This window comes from Meriones unguiculatus, chromosome 18 (genome assembly GCF_030254825.1).
Source record: "Meriones unguiculatus strain TT.TT164.6M chromosome 18, Bangor_MerUng_6.1, whole genome shotgun sequence".
Taxonomy (NCBI): domain Eukaryota; kingdom Metazoa; phylum Chordata; class Mammalia; order Rodentia; family Muridae; genus Meriones; species Meriones unguiculatus.
The window spans coordinates 35,755,014-35,770,400 of NC_083365.1; the positions used below are offsets into that span (position 1 = coordinate 35,755,014).

Sequence of the window (15,387 nt, forward strand, 5' to 3'; positions counted from 1 at the left end):
AGATTTACACACAAAGACTGTGACTTTTATTTATAGATAAAAGTAAATCTGACCTTTTTGATTAAGAAATACTGGCAGTAGCCTTGATAAGCGCTTGCTCATCTGAAGGTCCGTGACATGAGTACTCTTCTCAGTTGAATTTATACTAAAATTGAAATCATAGGAGCTTGCTGGTTATTATCCAAGATTCTTCTTGATGTAGGGTAACTACATAGCTTTTCTTCCTCTCCCACTTGTTCTCACCCTTTACTACCAACCCAGCCCCACCCACCCCCATCCCAACATTGTTCAGTACCCAGCACAATGAATCATTTTCAACTTGACTCATTGTGAACTGTCTCCCAGCTGTTGGAATGTCTGGCAGACATTTTTGTTTGGGTGAAGAATAACTGGCTGAAACCCAACCTGGATGAGTTTGATATAATGGTCTTTGGCTAAAGAAATATTGAGAGGAACATGTTTCTGGCCTCTGAAGCCCCTGTTATTTCTGGAGTAGTACCATCCCCTGTGGCACAGCACTGAAAGTAAGGAATCAATCTGGATTATTTTCTCACCATTGAGTGAAGAATTGCCTTAGGAAAAATAGCCATTTGCAAATTTTTAATGTATTTTATAATGTGTCCACATAATTCAAAATTTTTTAAAGATAAGAAAAACTGTTTACACTCTCTCCTTTCAAGACCACAGATTAGAAGTTGAAATGCCCTCCTTACCACATGCACTCCTCCTATGGAAGAACTTCAAATACTGCCGAAGGGTGAGCTAAGCAGCCATTTCAGGAGAATGTTTGGCAACCCAGACTACTGTGTATTTCCCTTTGAATAATATAGTATCAACGTACCCTGCTTATTTTCCATCTTTATCAGTCGTCACAAAGGCACTTTAGAAACAGAAACTGCACTCAGCCCTGCAGCCATCATTAAGCTTTTCTATCCTTGTGATCTCTCCTCTAACAGAAGACACAGCACAAAACAGACCAGTTTTCTTGACCACCTTATGTATGTCCCTGTCCTTTTCTACTAAAATTAGTTTATAAACAGGTGGATGTTACTAGGATATAAAATGAGTTTCAATTTTTCACAACGACTGATTTATTTCAGCAACTCTGTATCCGTGGAACAAAAATGTCCTGCTGTGTTGTGTTACATAATTAAAGTTTTCAAACTTATCACCCTATTAGGAATCACCCTACAAAGAATACTGAATTTCCGTGAAGTAAAATAATTGGAAAAACAACTGGCTAATCAGTGATTTTACTTTTCTGGCCTTGAATGCTGGTTGTTTTTGAATCATTAGTATTTAGCAACTGGTTATTCTATGCTTAGAACCATGTTAATGTAGTGTTTAAATCCAGCACTAGGACATTTCCCAAGCTGTTCTACTTAGCACTATTGGATTCATCTCAAGCTGTGTTCAGGAAGGTATTGGCCATTGGTCAGTGTTAGTCACAGCTTCTTTACCTTTGTTGTTACTCTAGAGCCAAATGGCAGCATCTAGAAAGGGACATAGAAGACTCCAGAAGTAGCCATGTTACAGCCCCTTAGCCAGACCTTCCTGTTTTCCTAATATGTCACAAAGCTGAGACCCAGTCCCAGCTGATGGGCAGCAGTGGGACTCTTGCCATGCTTTATAAGATGCTGCCTGTTCTTCTCATCCCCTTCGTCTCCCAAGTTCTCCAGTGGACGGGAGTAAAGTACTGGGAAAAACAAAGTATAGCCATCGTCATTAGGCCAAATGAATAATAATGTTTTCTATAAAGTTTTGCCTTGCCTTCATCTTTTTAAATTAACATAAAATGCCTATGCAGATCAGATCATTCAACTAGGAGACTGTTTCATCTGTTGTTCAGACACTAGTATCTTTAACTTTTACTTATTGTTTCTTATCTTCACTACAATTTGTATTCAAGATGATACAGTGGTATGATATAGATGTTTTATTTTGTAATTAATTATAACATGAGTATTCTCTTTCTGTGTTTTTCAGAATAAAGCAATTACTGCACGAGTGAGAAATTTGTCAGATACAGTAGTTGGTCTGGAATCTTTTATTGGTTCAGAGAAGGAAACCAACCCTTTATATAAGGATTATCATGGTAAGCATCATCTTTATCATGAAAAGAATATGTCATAAGAGCCTCTCATATACCTGACAACATCCTTCTGGTCTAATTAGAACATCTTCTATAACATAGTGTGACTATTTCCCCATCCTGGTTAATATCAGTTTTAGCCATTTGTCAAACTAAGATTGCAGATTATGATAAGTGTAAGTAGTCAAACCCAGGGTCTGAAGTATTATTGTACTGATGGTTTAAAGTTTCTGTGAAATCAATCATGTATGTTAGCCATCTTTGAAGTAAGTATATTAAAATATCACTAATTTTAAAATCGAAAATATGAAATATTTCTGGTCCTAAGCATTTTGAATAGCGAAAAGTCAACCTCTAACAGCGTTAACAGCACTTCTGTGATATATACAGGTTTATATTTTACAAAACTAGCTGTGTGACACTGTGTGTCCTAGACTGAGATATAGCTTGGTGGTAGAGCATTTGCCCGATATGCATAAGGCCCTGGGTTCAGTCCCCAGCACTGACATTTTAAAAGGGGACTACGTTACCTGTCCCTCTGATATAAACCCAGAAGAACTGATTGGACATTTTACTACATTGCAGGTCTAGTTTGTTTTAGTTTGGTTTTGATGGTGGACTTTGAACCTTCTGACTTGTGTGTTCTAAGTTACATTCATTTATAAGCATTCATTTCTAAAATTACTGAAATTATGTTTTATATTCTAAATATATTTTGGTTGAAACATTTCAAGTGTTGAACTGTCATTCTTTGTGCTGAAATCTCTGAATGAGTAAATTATTCCTCATATGTAATGAGTAATTTTTATTTGTAAACATTTTTATAATAAGGATCTGTTAATAAAATAATTAATGAATTATATAAGGCCTCTTAATAATTACCCAGCAAGCACATATACTATAAGAGAAAAATGAGAAATGTGCTGTCATTATTTTTATTAAGTGCATTTTACTAAATAAGTAAGTATGACATGTTTAACTATTTAGAGCTATTGTCTTAATGAAAAGTGGGTGGTGAATATGATCAAAAAAAACATCCTATGACATTCTCAAATAATTTATTACACGATTATATTTGAAAAGTAAACATTTTTATTTTAATGAATTACTTGGAAGAAGTTTTAACAGTGAAGTACTTGAAGGTTTACACTCTAAATCTGAATGCATGTACACACGGGTGAGCACTCATGCACACACACAGGCAAGCAGTTCTGCAAATGAGGTCTGTCTACTCAAATCTGACATTTGCTGTCTCTTATCCCAGTTCAGGGATCAGTATCCCTGAGATGGTATTTTTAAATATGAGCTGAGTCAGGCAAAAAGATGTGCTGAAGAACCTTCCATGTCTTCATCTGTGGGAACTGACCCCTAGTTTAGTCAGAAACTACACAAAAGCCATCCAGTGCCTTGTCAGGAAAGATTAGCAAGTGTTTCTGCTGATGAGGCCTGGAGCTCACGGCTTACCTACCGCTGCTGCAGAGCTTCTGATGCCCACATAAGGACCCAACGTGCCATAAAAATCAGTGTTTCCGGATGGCAGACAGACTAATGTTTTATCCTAGCCCATGCTGAAATTTAGTTTTCTTCAGTAGTTTGTTCAGTGTGCAAAATGAAGTATTTTTTATTGGTGTTTTGCAGATTATCAGTAACCTAAAAGCCTTGTTTTGCTAGCTGCTTACTGGTGCATTTAATAAAATAAAGATCGCTCAGTGCTGCTGTGGACAGCATGCAAGGTGATAGCCATATTTGCTTACTGTAAATACGAAAGAAAATCACGCTCAGACCAGCTATAGTTTTGACAAGTATTAAGGTCCCTCTTTACATCTGTACTCCTGTACCAAAGTGCAATTAGTTTTCCTCGCTCAAGGATTTCTGTTTATCTTATTCTGCTTGATTACTTGAGTATAATCACACCATTTGCTTCACTGCTCCTGGTAGTCAGCTCCAGTTTTAAAGGGAGGATGCTTGTGTGTAAATTTACAGATTCTGCTGTAAGACTCTTTAATTTATGCCTGTGATGACAGCACTTAAGGCTTTCTCTTTTAATTTCCTTTCCGTGAGGTTTGATCCATATACGGAAGATTCCTCGGCTTAATAACTTGACTTGTGATGAATCGGATGTCAAAGACTTAGCTTTTAAGTTAAAAAGGAAGCTGTTCTCCATTGAGGTAAGAGACTTTTTATGTTTTAGTTTACTGTCTTAAGGTAAATGGTCCCGCTCATGCCTGCTTTTTACTCCAGTAAAACATCTAAGATATATTTCAGACTACAAATTAAGTGTTTTTATTAGAATAGACTAATTTTTGTTATATTTTCCTCCATTCTAATTGTATATTATTCAAGTACAGAAAAAAATGTCCTTAATAGCTATTAAATATAAGCTCCAAACTCAAATGATAAATATGACATGTATCTCCAAGGCTTTCAAAAGCATTTAATTAAATGTTAATGAGATGTGCTTACTGTGTGTGGAATATGAATGCTACCCACAACTGTGTGTGGATAACAAGTTTCATCCCTACCTCGTGAAGGTTTCTTTCTTTGTTTGTTTTGTTTTGTTTTGTTTTTAGTATTAGGAAGATTACATTTAATTTTTTAAATGTTGAATTAAACATTGTATGAGTTACACTAGTGGCTGTAAGTAAATTATCTACATGTGAATTTTTGTGACCTTTCTGCACGCAGTATGACAGAAAGCAATACAAAAGAGTTATTTCAGCTTAATCTTGCTAAAGAGCAAATGAATGTGGAACTGTTAAGCAATTAGAGTTGATATATTTATTAATGAAGTAAATGTTCAGAGAGATGGCATTTGGGTGGTATGATAGTTATCAGTGTAGTTGGTGCAGGGTTTTGTTTTTTGTTTTTTGTTTTTTTTTTAACAAAGACATAAAACAGCCAAACTGCCTTGACAAACCATTTTGTTTAATCTCTTTTCAAATGAAAAGCTCTTAAGCAGGCCACTTGTCTTAACTGCTTGAAACCATAAAAAGAGAGAATTACCACCAATAAATTAGCATATTTTTAACTTCATCACCAAATGATGGTCAATGTGGCTTGGCACTGCTTTGGTGTTTGGGACTTCACCCTTAAAGTGACCACTTTGGCCCTTCTTTGACCCTCTGCCCTCTTTAAGCTGGCCACTTGATAAGGTAACTTAATGGCTCTCTCTCTTTCTCTGTCCCTTCACATTTACAAGTAGCACTAACCTATAAATCATCATAAGGGTCCTATCCTGTGACAAATTAATGTGCCCTCCTCCTAATTAATGGTCATCAATGTCCTTAATTATCTAATCCTATTGAGAGCAGTTAATAGTTAATCAGGCAGCCAGTTCTTCAGGCAGGTCATCTCTGCAGGAGTGTTAGAAGTTCCTCATCTGGGGAATACTCCCTACAAAAGCCACTTAAAGCCCAAATAGGAGTGTGTAGAAATAGTGATTCTTGAGCTAATTTGCTTTACTACTCAAAAGAAACCATTGAAATGGAACCCAAGACTGTAACTGGGCCAGCATTGTCTTCATTTTTCTGATGGAATACTCAGTGACTACTGTTTTAAAACATTTAGAGAACTAGATTTTAGCATATTGTTTGGCAAAAGTATGCTTGCATTTTTTTAAGTTTATGTTTCAAATATAAAATTTTTTTCTCTACGTGATACTCTTCCAAAATTTCCAATGTTTTTAAAAGCAAGTCTAAGGTATCATTTCTATTACGTGAAAATTAAGCAAGAATTTCTCAGTGGAAAAGTTACTGTGCCCAAGGTGGGATGATCATGTGAATCTTGTCCCTGGCCTTGCTCACAGTGTCTCATGGGGAGCATAGAAAGGGGCAATGCAGGACCTGTGTAATGTCAAATGAGACCACTCCCTTCAGTAGCCATAAGTTCTAATAGCGAATGCTGTTTAGCCACACAGGCTTCTTGTATTACGCAAAACTAAAAGAATCATAATTGTCGCCCTGTGTCTTGGGAGCAGAATTTGAAAACAAACAGTAACAAAGTCACCTTTTTAAGGAGTTAATATTCAGCACAGTCAATCAAGTCCCTTGTCAGTTTGGTTTGCTCTAACCAGTGAGGATTTGGAGGTTTTATTAAATAAATATTCAGGTAAAAGCCATTTTAAATGTCAAGAAATACACAAGTCTTTTTAATGTTCTGACATTCTTTTTAAAATAAAATTCAAGTTATTCTCCTCTAAAAAGTTTGAGGTGGTAATGCCCTGCGCATTGAATCTGGGTGTTATTCCCAGAAGCAAAGCCTGGCTTGGGGGGTAAGGCACAAGGAACTATTCTGATTTCACACAAGCAGATTTAGTTATTACATATTGAGATGTTCCTGAAGTCAAAATGTTCCTGAGTCACAAAGGAGGGGTGGATGGAGACAAGAAGAAAAGGGCGGAAGGGTTCTATTAAAGCCTGTTTCCCCATTGGCCTTTGTGTATGACAGGTGAAGCGACTCCAGTATTTTCCAACTTTGAGTGACTCAAAGACAGAATGGTATTATCTCCTTCTTGGAGTATGTATTGATACTCATTCACATACTTCTGATTCAGAGGGAATCATTTATAACAATAAATTATTACAGTTTCATGTAACTATACAGCTGTAACCCCATGTGAGAAACACAGCAGAATCCTGTCTGCAAGTGCTGACACAGTAGCCCTGTGCTTGAAGAGCTCTGTTGTGTCCTGGGCAGATCTGTGTATCTGTTGGAATGTGTGCTGTGTAGAGGAGTTATAAATGGAATCTTGAAGTGGCCCAAGTGATACAGCTTTATGCACCAACCACATAAACTCCACTCTCTAGGATTTGTAATCCTGTAGTGGCCTTAGCACTGAACTTGACTGCCAATGTGACAGTTTTTCTTTTATAATGTTGGTATTATTATTAACTAACTTTTTTTTATAACTGTGATGCACTTATCATAAATAGTTGCTGGGATTTGAAATGTGGCTGCATTGAATTTGATGATATGATAGAAATAACATTTTACATGAATGTATTTTAATTTTTTAACTTCAGCTTTCACATTCTACTAAGTTAATTTTCTAACAAGTGATAATGAATCATTATGTTAGTTTCAGCATCTATATTATTATTACAAAATATTTCCTCCTTATGGCACAATAAGTTGAGTTGTGCTGAAACTCACAGAAGGAATGTTCTGTAACTACAAATGTTCAGTAAATAGATAAAGAACAATTGTGGAGGTTTCAGCTAGTCCAGAGGTCAGATAATAATTAGTGTATCTGGGTCTTATAGGCTGGGTATTGAGAGCAGAGACTGTCAAAGCAAATTGAGCTTATTCAAGATTGCCTTATGATACCTGTACCCAGTTCAGAATCTGAGACCTCAGCAACTCTCAGTCACCAAGGCTTTTCTCACAAAATAATTGGCCAACCTGCTATTATAACTAGCTATTCTTCATGTATATACTGAATAGATTCATTCTTAACTATAATACCAAAATTGTTTGTGGTATTGCTGTAAATTAGGTTAATGGTAACATGACAATAACATACCTTGTTGTAACATCATAGAATTATCTAAAATGTTTACATTTTACAAAGTATAAAGTCCCACAGGCTACTAATCATTGTGATAATTTAACAGTTCAAATTATTGCATGATATCATCAGTTCTAGGTTTACTTTCCGTGGCCTTTCCAGTTTTTTAATGATAAGTAGAAGGGTGAAATATGTTTACTATACCCAAAGATGAGGAGACAGAAGGGAAATTTGCCTGTCAATTCATAATGAAGTCACTGAAATACTTGGAAATTCTTTTAAGTGGTAGTATCGTGGACCATATAGTCTAAAATAATTTTCAGACATTAATGTGCTTGATAAATATTGGTTATTGTTTAAATTAGCTTGTATTCATAAGTATACTGTCACTGTCAAAACTAAAATATTGAATATAGGTTTCTGTTCATCTGAATAAAAGGGCTTTTAACAAGTGAACAAGGGAAAGGAATGTCTCAGTGGATAGGGTGCGTGCTGCATATGGATGAAGACCTGATTTTGGGCCCCAGCCACGTAGAAGCGCCAGATGTGGCCATCCATGCCTGTAGCCCCAACACTGGGAGGGCAGAGACAGACGGGTCCCTGAGGCTCACTGGCCAGCCAATCTAGCCAAAAGAGTGAGCTCCAGGTTTACTGAGAGACCCTGTCTCAAAACATAAGGCAGCAAAGCAATCGAGGAAAATGCTTTAACGTTACCATCTGGCCTCCACATGTATCTACAAGGTGAATATACCTGCAAGAGCATGCCTACTCACATACACAAATAAAAATTAACATTCTATAACCGCAGAATGTAATCTTATATGTTCACATTGTAGGTGTACTATACCCTTATTTTCACTTTAATTCCTAAGTCATATAGTCATACACCAGTGTCACAGCTTCTCAGAGTTTCGAGAAGTTGGTTTAATTCTTACCACATCTATTTTACATTGCCATACTGAACCTATCAAAAGTGCATACCACCTTAAAAGGAACACAGTTGTGAGACTCTGTCTAATCCTATTTCTTCCAACTTTGGAATCTTAATTAGAAGAGATAAGGGGGGGACACATCATTTAACTAAATTATTGTTGTGAATCTGTAGCAAAAGGTATAATCCTCAATTGGGCCAATTAGTGAACCCCATAGTTAGCTGTGCTGCAGCGAACAATTTGATTAGATCTGACACCGTCCTAGTTCCCACTGTTATTTTGCCAGGTATGATGGTCAGACTTCAAAGAGCCGGAGGCATCAGCAGGGCAAGGTTTGGAGGCCAGCTTAGGTCCGGTAGTTAATCTCTCTGCTAAAACCACAGCCGCTCTCACAAAACAAGCTTACAGGGCACAATCATGCGGTATTAAAGTTAGAGTTGAGTCATGCCAATTTGCCTTTGATTTTTTGATGATTGACCAAAGATGGCTACATGATTAGACATATGCTAAAAGTACACTGATTAGATAATTTCCCAAAATATTTGAAGTATTTTTTGACTTCCTATATAAATGTTGTGAAAACCTATTTCTTTTGATCAGTTCTTACAGTGAGCTGGTACTATGTTGAGGAATAATGGGTAGTTCTTCCTGGCAGCTTAAATACCAAACTTTTTACTTAGTGCTTCATCTAAGTTTCTTTACATTAATATTTCCTTAAGGAAAATGTAAAAGGAAATTGTTTCTAAGTGGTAAGCTTTTAAAAAATCTATTAAGCGTGTTGAAAGGAAAAAAATCTTTTTTTTTTCCTTAGTCATTTATGGTCGCTGACAATTTTTCTGAAATTTCCTTATAATTGTTTTCCACTTACATGTTGAGTAAAGTGCCCTTTCTAGGATGGGATTGTGTAAGTGTTCTTTCCTCTGCGTTCTGATTTGTTGAAATCTTGCAGTAATAGTGACATGTTTCCATTCTGAGAAAAGCCTAAGGCTGCTTTAGTATTATTCCAAATGATTGAAGCTGCCATCTTGCTTGCTTTCCCTCGGGCAGCATGAAGCCTGTTTGCTTTTGTGTTCATTTCACATGCTTCCTGTGAGTTTGGCTGGCAGAACATCATTGCTTCATTTGGCAAGGCAAAGTCAGTTCATGTTTGACTATTAGATGTCTTCAAGTCTCTGTGGTTATCAATACTGAGGCTATTAAATTTATAATTATAGCAAATGAATCCTATTTTTAATGTCTAATATCTTATAATATCTTTATTGTAAATGATTTTATATAAAGCTCTTAATTTACAAATTTAGCCCAGAATCTATTGTTTTATATTATCCCTTGGTTTGGGCAGTACGAGGGATCAAACCCAGAGCCTTGCACGTGCTAGGCAAGCACTCTGCCCCCAAGCTATATCCCCAGACCCTTGGCTATTTCTTATATTTATTCCTAACCATATTTTATGAAAGAAATGTGAGTATGATCAGGTTGATGATTTCAGAAGGCCAAATACAAATATTGCAAAGCTGTTCACACTCTTCAGTCATGAGTCTATGAAGGTCCCTCAGTGCTTGTGGTATAGCTGTCTCAACTTTCAGACCATGCTGGAACAAGAAGTGCTGTCTAAAGCTGCAAAGGACAAAATCTCTTCTCCTCCTTCCTAAAGTGTGCAGGCACGGACACTTCTGCAAGTGCATTCTGTGCTTTGGCTACGTAAAAATTATATTGCAGTATTTCTAGGAGTTTTTTAAAGCCTTCACAGAACTGCTGTAGCAGAACTTAGCCCGTTTACACAATAACTCTGAAACACTTCCTCCCACAATGTGTCATTTATGTGTCAGAGGAAGACAGGAAAAGAAAACAAGTGATGGCAAATCACACCTGTCCTATTTCCCTGCCAAGTTGTATTTTTAAATCTGCCTCCTTGTGCACAATTCCATGGGAGTCACTCTCTGTGGTTATTAATGTTACAATGTGATCTTCTGGCTCCTTGTGGGAAATTCCACTGGAAAACTATCAAGCTTAGAAACTCTGCTAAGTATGACTAATTTGCTCCTAATTAGTTAATTTTTTCTTTTTATGTTTTTATATATTATTTTCTATGTAATCTTTGGAGCATCAAATATAGAACTTAAATAATAATATAATTAAATTTGAAATACTGAATTGCATCAAAATATTTGATTAAAGTAGGGAATCATATATATATAATACAAAAAAATGTAGAATTTGGAAATTAGCACACTTAAAATATTTTATAAAATATTGTTCCAAAATAAAATATGCATCTGATAACAGAAAAAAGTAAAAAGGGAGGAAGTAACAGAATTTTCTCCCTAATAATATATATGATGATATTTAAAGCAGCATACCTTACATATGGGAGAAGCCAAGAGCAAAGCAACCTAATTTAATAATGTCTTTCATAAAACCATTAGAAGTAATTGCTATGGAGAAACTTTAACTTGAATGTTAAAACATACCTATTCTGAAATCTGTATGTTATAACATGTATTTTTATACTTTCCGATGGATTTTTAAAGTACATTTCTTATTGGATAATTCTTTGATAAGAGCTGTCTGACTATGTGCCAGAGCTAATCAGTGACTGAGTATTACATTGGAAATACACAGTCTCTGAAGATGTAGACTGTACCAGTTGTGGCACAACAGACCATAGTACAGGGCACACAGGCTTTGGACTAAAAGACAGGTTTGTCTGCCACTTATGGCCTTTCTGACTTTGGACAAGATAAAGTTACTTAAACTATCTGAACTGTAAATTTACTCACTGGTAAATTAATGGAATGTGATGGTTACAAGCTCATTTAAACAACACCATGAAACATTTGTGTTTGTCCCAGAAACCAAAGAACACTTAACAAGACTTGTCTTTTGCTTTAACAAATAATGGTTAGCAGAGTTCCTAGGCCTGATGGCTTTCCGGTGGAATTGTGCACAAGGAGGCAGAAGATGACACTGTAACCATAAGCACAGAGAGTGACTCAGGGAAGGTTATGTAACCCTCCAGATCTTTCCTCTTTTTACAGCAACACGTGTACACTAGTGCATGTGCAAGAACGCTGTGAGGCTGAAACAGCAACTGAATATGGCGCTGCGTGAAGCATAAACGATGCCCAGAGGAAATGCAGCAAACACGTGTTTCCAAAACCTTCTTTCCAAGTTACTTTAAAAATATTTGCTCATAATTAATTAACATGCTTTTTTAAGTGTTATCTTCACAACATCAAATATTATCCTGTGACATAATTAAAGCACATATAATTCGTAAGTTAATTAAGGATCTACCAAATTCAGTTTTTCAGATCACCAATTTTTAACCTCACCTTTTAAGATTAGAAACAAAGTTCTAATGAAAATTTAACTGTTAAATTTGCTTAATTTGAGGAAATTGGATATGCAGGAAGGGATGACTCTTGCTATTAAACCCAACAACCAACAAGGGGCTGGAGAGAGAGTTTAAAACCTCTGGCTGCTCTTCCAGAGGTCCCAGGTTCCATTCTCAGCACCTGTGTTTAAAGCTACTCTTTGCAAATCTTACCTGAGGTTATTTTAATACTGTCTTTAAGTAAAATTAAGCAATAAATCCTATGATGGAAAAATATTAATAACTGTGATTGATTAATATAACTTAGATTGTTTAAAAATACAAAGACATTTGCCTTCTCTAAAATAACATGATGTTAGCCAGGCATAGTTGGACATTTTCTTTTTTTTTCTGTTAACTTTATTTTTTATTAATTATAGTTTATTTACTTTGTATCCCAGCTGTAGCCCCCTCCTTCATCCCCTCCCAATCCCAACCTCCCTCCCTTTTCTGTACCCATGCCCCTCCCCCAGTCCACTGATAGGGGAGGTCCTCCTCCCCTTCCATCTGATCCTAGTCTATCAGGTCTCATCAGGAGTGGCTGCATTGTCCACCAGGTTCTGGCCTGGTAAGACTGCTCCCCCCTCAGAGGTAGGTGATCAAAGAGCCAGCCATTGGGTTCATGTCAGAGACAGTCCCTGTTCCCCTTACTAGGGAACCCACTTGGACACTGAGCCGCCATGGGGCTACGTGTGTGTAGGGGTTATTTCATTAAATGTTACTCAGTCCCAGCAACCACACGGTGGTTGACACTTTAAATCCCAGCTTTCAAGAAGCAGGTCAGTTGTACATATATTGTAATAATGTTCTATAATTAATGAACTCCATAACCTGACATTTTAATAAATTAAGACTTAAGAATAAAAGTAAAATTAATGATATATTTTATTCTTTATAGAATTTTGGCACTCTTAAATTTTACATGTGGAGAGATATTTATGATGCACATGAGACAAACTAAACTAAACTTCAAAAAATATTAAATTTCAGAGACTAGAAATTTAGTTCAGTGAGGGTGTGCGTACCTAGTTCACATAAGGCCTATACCCAAAACAGCAATTAAAAAAACAAATTATAAAACTATACCAATAAATTTGTATAGCACCGCATAGCTTCTTCCCTCTGTATTTGGACATTCAGACACATAGCCATGCTTAATTTGAAGAAATTGGATATGCAGGAAGGGATGACTCTTGCTATTAAACCCAACAACCAACAAGGGGCTGGAGAGAGAGTTTAAAACCTCTGGCTGCTCTTCCAGAGGTCCCAGGTTCCATTCTCAGCACCTGTGTGGCAGTTCACACCTGTCTGTAACTCCTTTTCCAGGGGATCTGATACCTTCTTCTGCATCATGGGTGTCCTATATGCACATGATGCACAAATATACACCCATACATACAAAATAATAACAAGAAAATATTTTTTAAAAAAGATTACATTTCTGGTTCATGCCAAACAAAATCTTCTAGGTTAAGAAAAACGAATTCATAAGCCAGACATGATAGTATGCCTGTATAACACACCTATAACTCAGGGAGCTGAGACAAGAGCATTATGTTTGACACCAGCCTGTGCTACATAGGGGGAAAAAAAAAAACAGAACAAGTAAAGTAGTCTTTCATAGTTTGAGCATAAGAGTCAACTATATAATAACAAAATATTCTTTAAAGCCGTGTAGACTTGATAGATCTATAAAAATTGATCTTAAAAAATGGAAATGGAATGATCCATGTGCATATTGATCTTCTCTGCTTGTTATCTGGCTTTGGTTTCCATTCTGCCCTGTTCTGTCGTTGCTGTCACACATCAGTGGAGTGAAAACACCAGATATTTCTGTGGTTCCTTTTATGGTGTTTAAGCTTTGAGAACATGTAATAACTGCTACAAACATAGGTCTGTCTGATTCATCGTCTTCCCCACCTCTTCCTAGTTCAATTCTTGATTGTGTTGGTACCTGATAAATACTGAGTGAATGGATGGGTGAGTACATGCCCTCCTGCACTTTTCACTCTAGCAGTTCAGCATTATAGACTCTGTGGGGTGATCTAATGTACAGCACCCTTTCCTTGGAGAGTTAATCTGCCTCTAAGGTTTTGCATAAGCAAAGCAACTCTCCAACACACAGCAGGTAACATAATGAGTTGTCAGTGAAATGAAGTAGAACTGTGCTCGTAATACCAGTATTCGATGAGGAGGAAGTTTTTAATTAACAATGCATAATTGATGTACTTCTGTGAGTGATTGTTTCATTATGGTCACCTTGTTACCTGTGAAATTTATTTGGATGCTTCATCTTAAAAGATTTAACAAAGGCCAGGAATGGTGATGTACATTTTTAACCTCGACACTCAGAAGCAAGAGTGAGCAGATTTCTTTTGAGTTCAAGGCCAGTAAGGTCTACATGGCAAGTTCTAAGCCACCCAGAACTAGAAGGGGAGGGGGGAGAAAATGGGAGAAAGAGAGGGTTAATAATAAACTTTTCAAATACACAAGGTCAGTTACGAATTCCAGTCTGGTCCCTTATATGAGCTGCTTAGTTTATATTGTAAAGCCAAATAGAAATAATTTCTAATTCCTTCATTTCCAAACCTGTGCTTCCCAGCCCACTTTGGTCCATTTGACCTTGTTAATAGACCTAGTTTTTGTGGCAAATATGGCCAATTTTATTGGCTGTTTTTGTTGGCTGCTTTTAAAAGAAAAAAAAAAATGTAGATTCATAGAACTTGTGACTGACTGGATTAGATGATTGTATTAAGTGGAATTAGAATACAGCACTTGAAATATTCTACAGCATTTGAAATATTGTGCTTTTATAATACAGTAACTCATATCACTTCCATGATATAAAAATCTGTAAGCCTCTATCAGAGTCATCCTCTTCACTGTCCTTTTTTTTCTTTATTTTATTAATTGGTGTACCGCCTCCATGTATGTCTGTGTGACAGTGTCAGATTCCCTAAAACTGGAGTTACAGACATTTCTGAACTGCCATGTGGGCCCTGGGATTTGAACCTAGGTCTCCTGGAAAAACAACCAGTGCTCTTAACCACTGAGCCATCTCTCCAGCCCCCTGTTGACTGTCATGATGCACATGAGACAAATTAAACTAAACTATTGCTTTAGTTTGGCTACTTAAGACTCTCCTCTTAGGAAACCATCCTGATATGCATAAAAATTGTAATGAAGACAATTATTTACAATTACATTATTGTTATAATTCATAACAACTTGATTCAATAGATAATTTGATTTTTGAAAAACAACACATGTGAAAGTATTTGGAAAATCTGGTCAACATGTTCCTTCATAAGACTATAATATGCTCGGCCTTACTTTAATGTTCCATGATTATAACATTCCCATCTCCCATTTATTTGAAGTTCTCTTATGCTTGACCCTGTGTAGGAGTGTAAGGAGCAACATAAACCCACTTATGCAGCTATTGCCACTCTGACCCACAGCCCCATTTTAGCCCTACTGC

At 36.5% G+C, this 15,387-nt stretch overlaps 1 protein-coding gene across 2 annotated transcripts in view; it reads left to right on the forward strand.

Annotated features, from left to right (window-relative positions):
* Positions 1-15,387, forward strand: part of Elp4 (elongator acetyltransferase complex subunit 4) — a 210,893-nt gene that overhangs the window by 99,151 nt on the left and 96,355 nt on the right. For both annotated transcript variants that reach the window (XM_021654336.2, XM_021654338.2), the window contains exons 8-9: positions 1,987-2,095; positions 4,154-4,260. In XM_021654336.2, the coding sequence (XP_021510011.1) occupies positions 1,987-2,095; positions 4,154-4,260 (216 nt within the window). The remainder of the gene's footprint in view (positions 1-1,986; positions 2,096-4,153; positions 4,261-15,387) is intronic.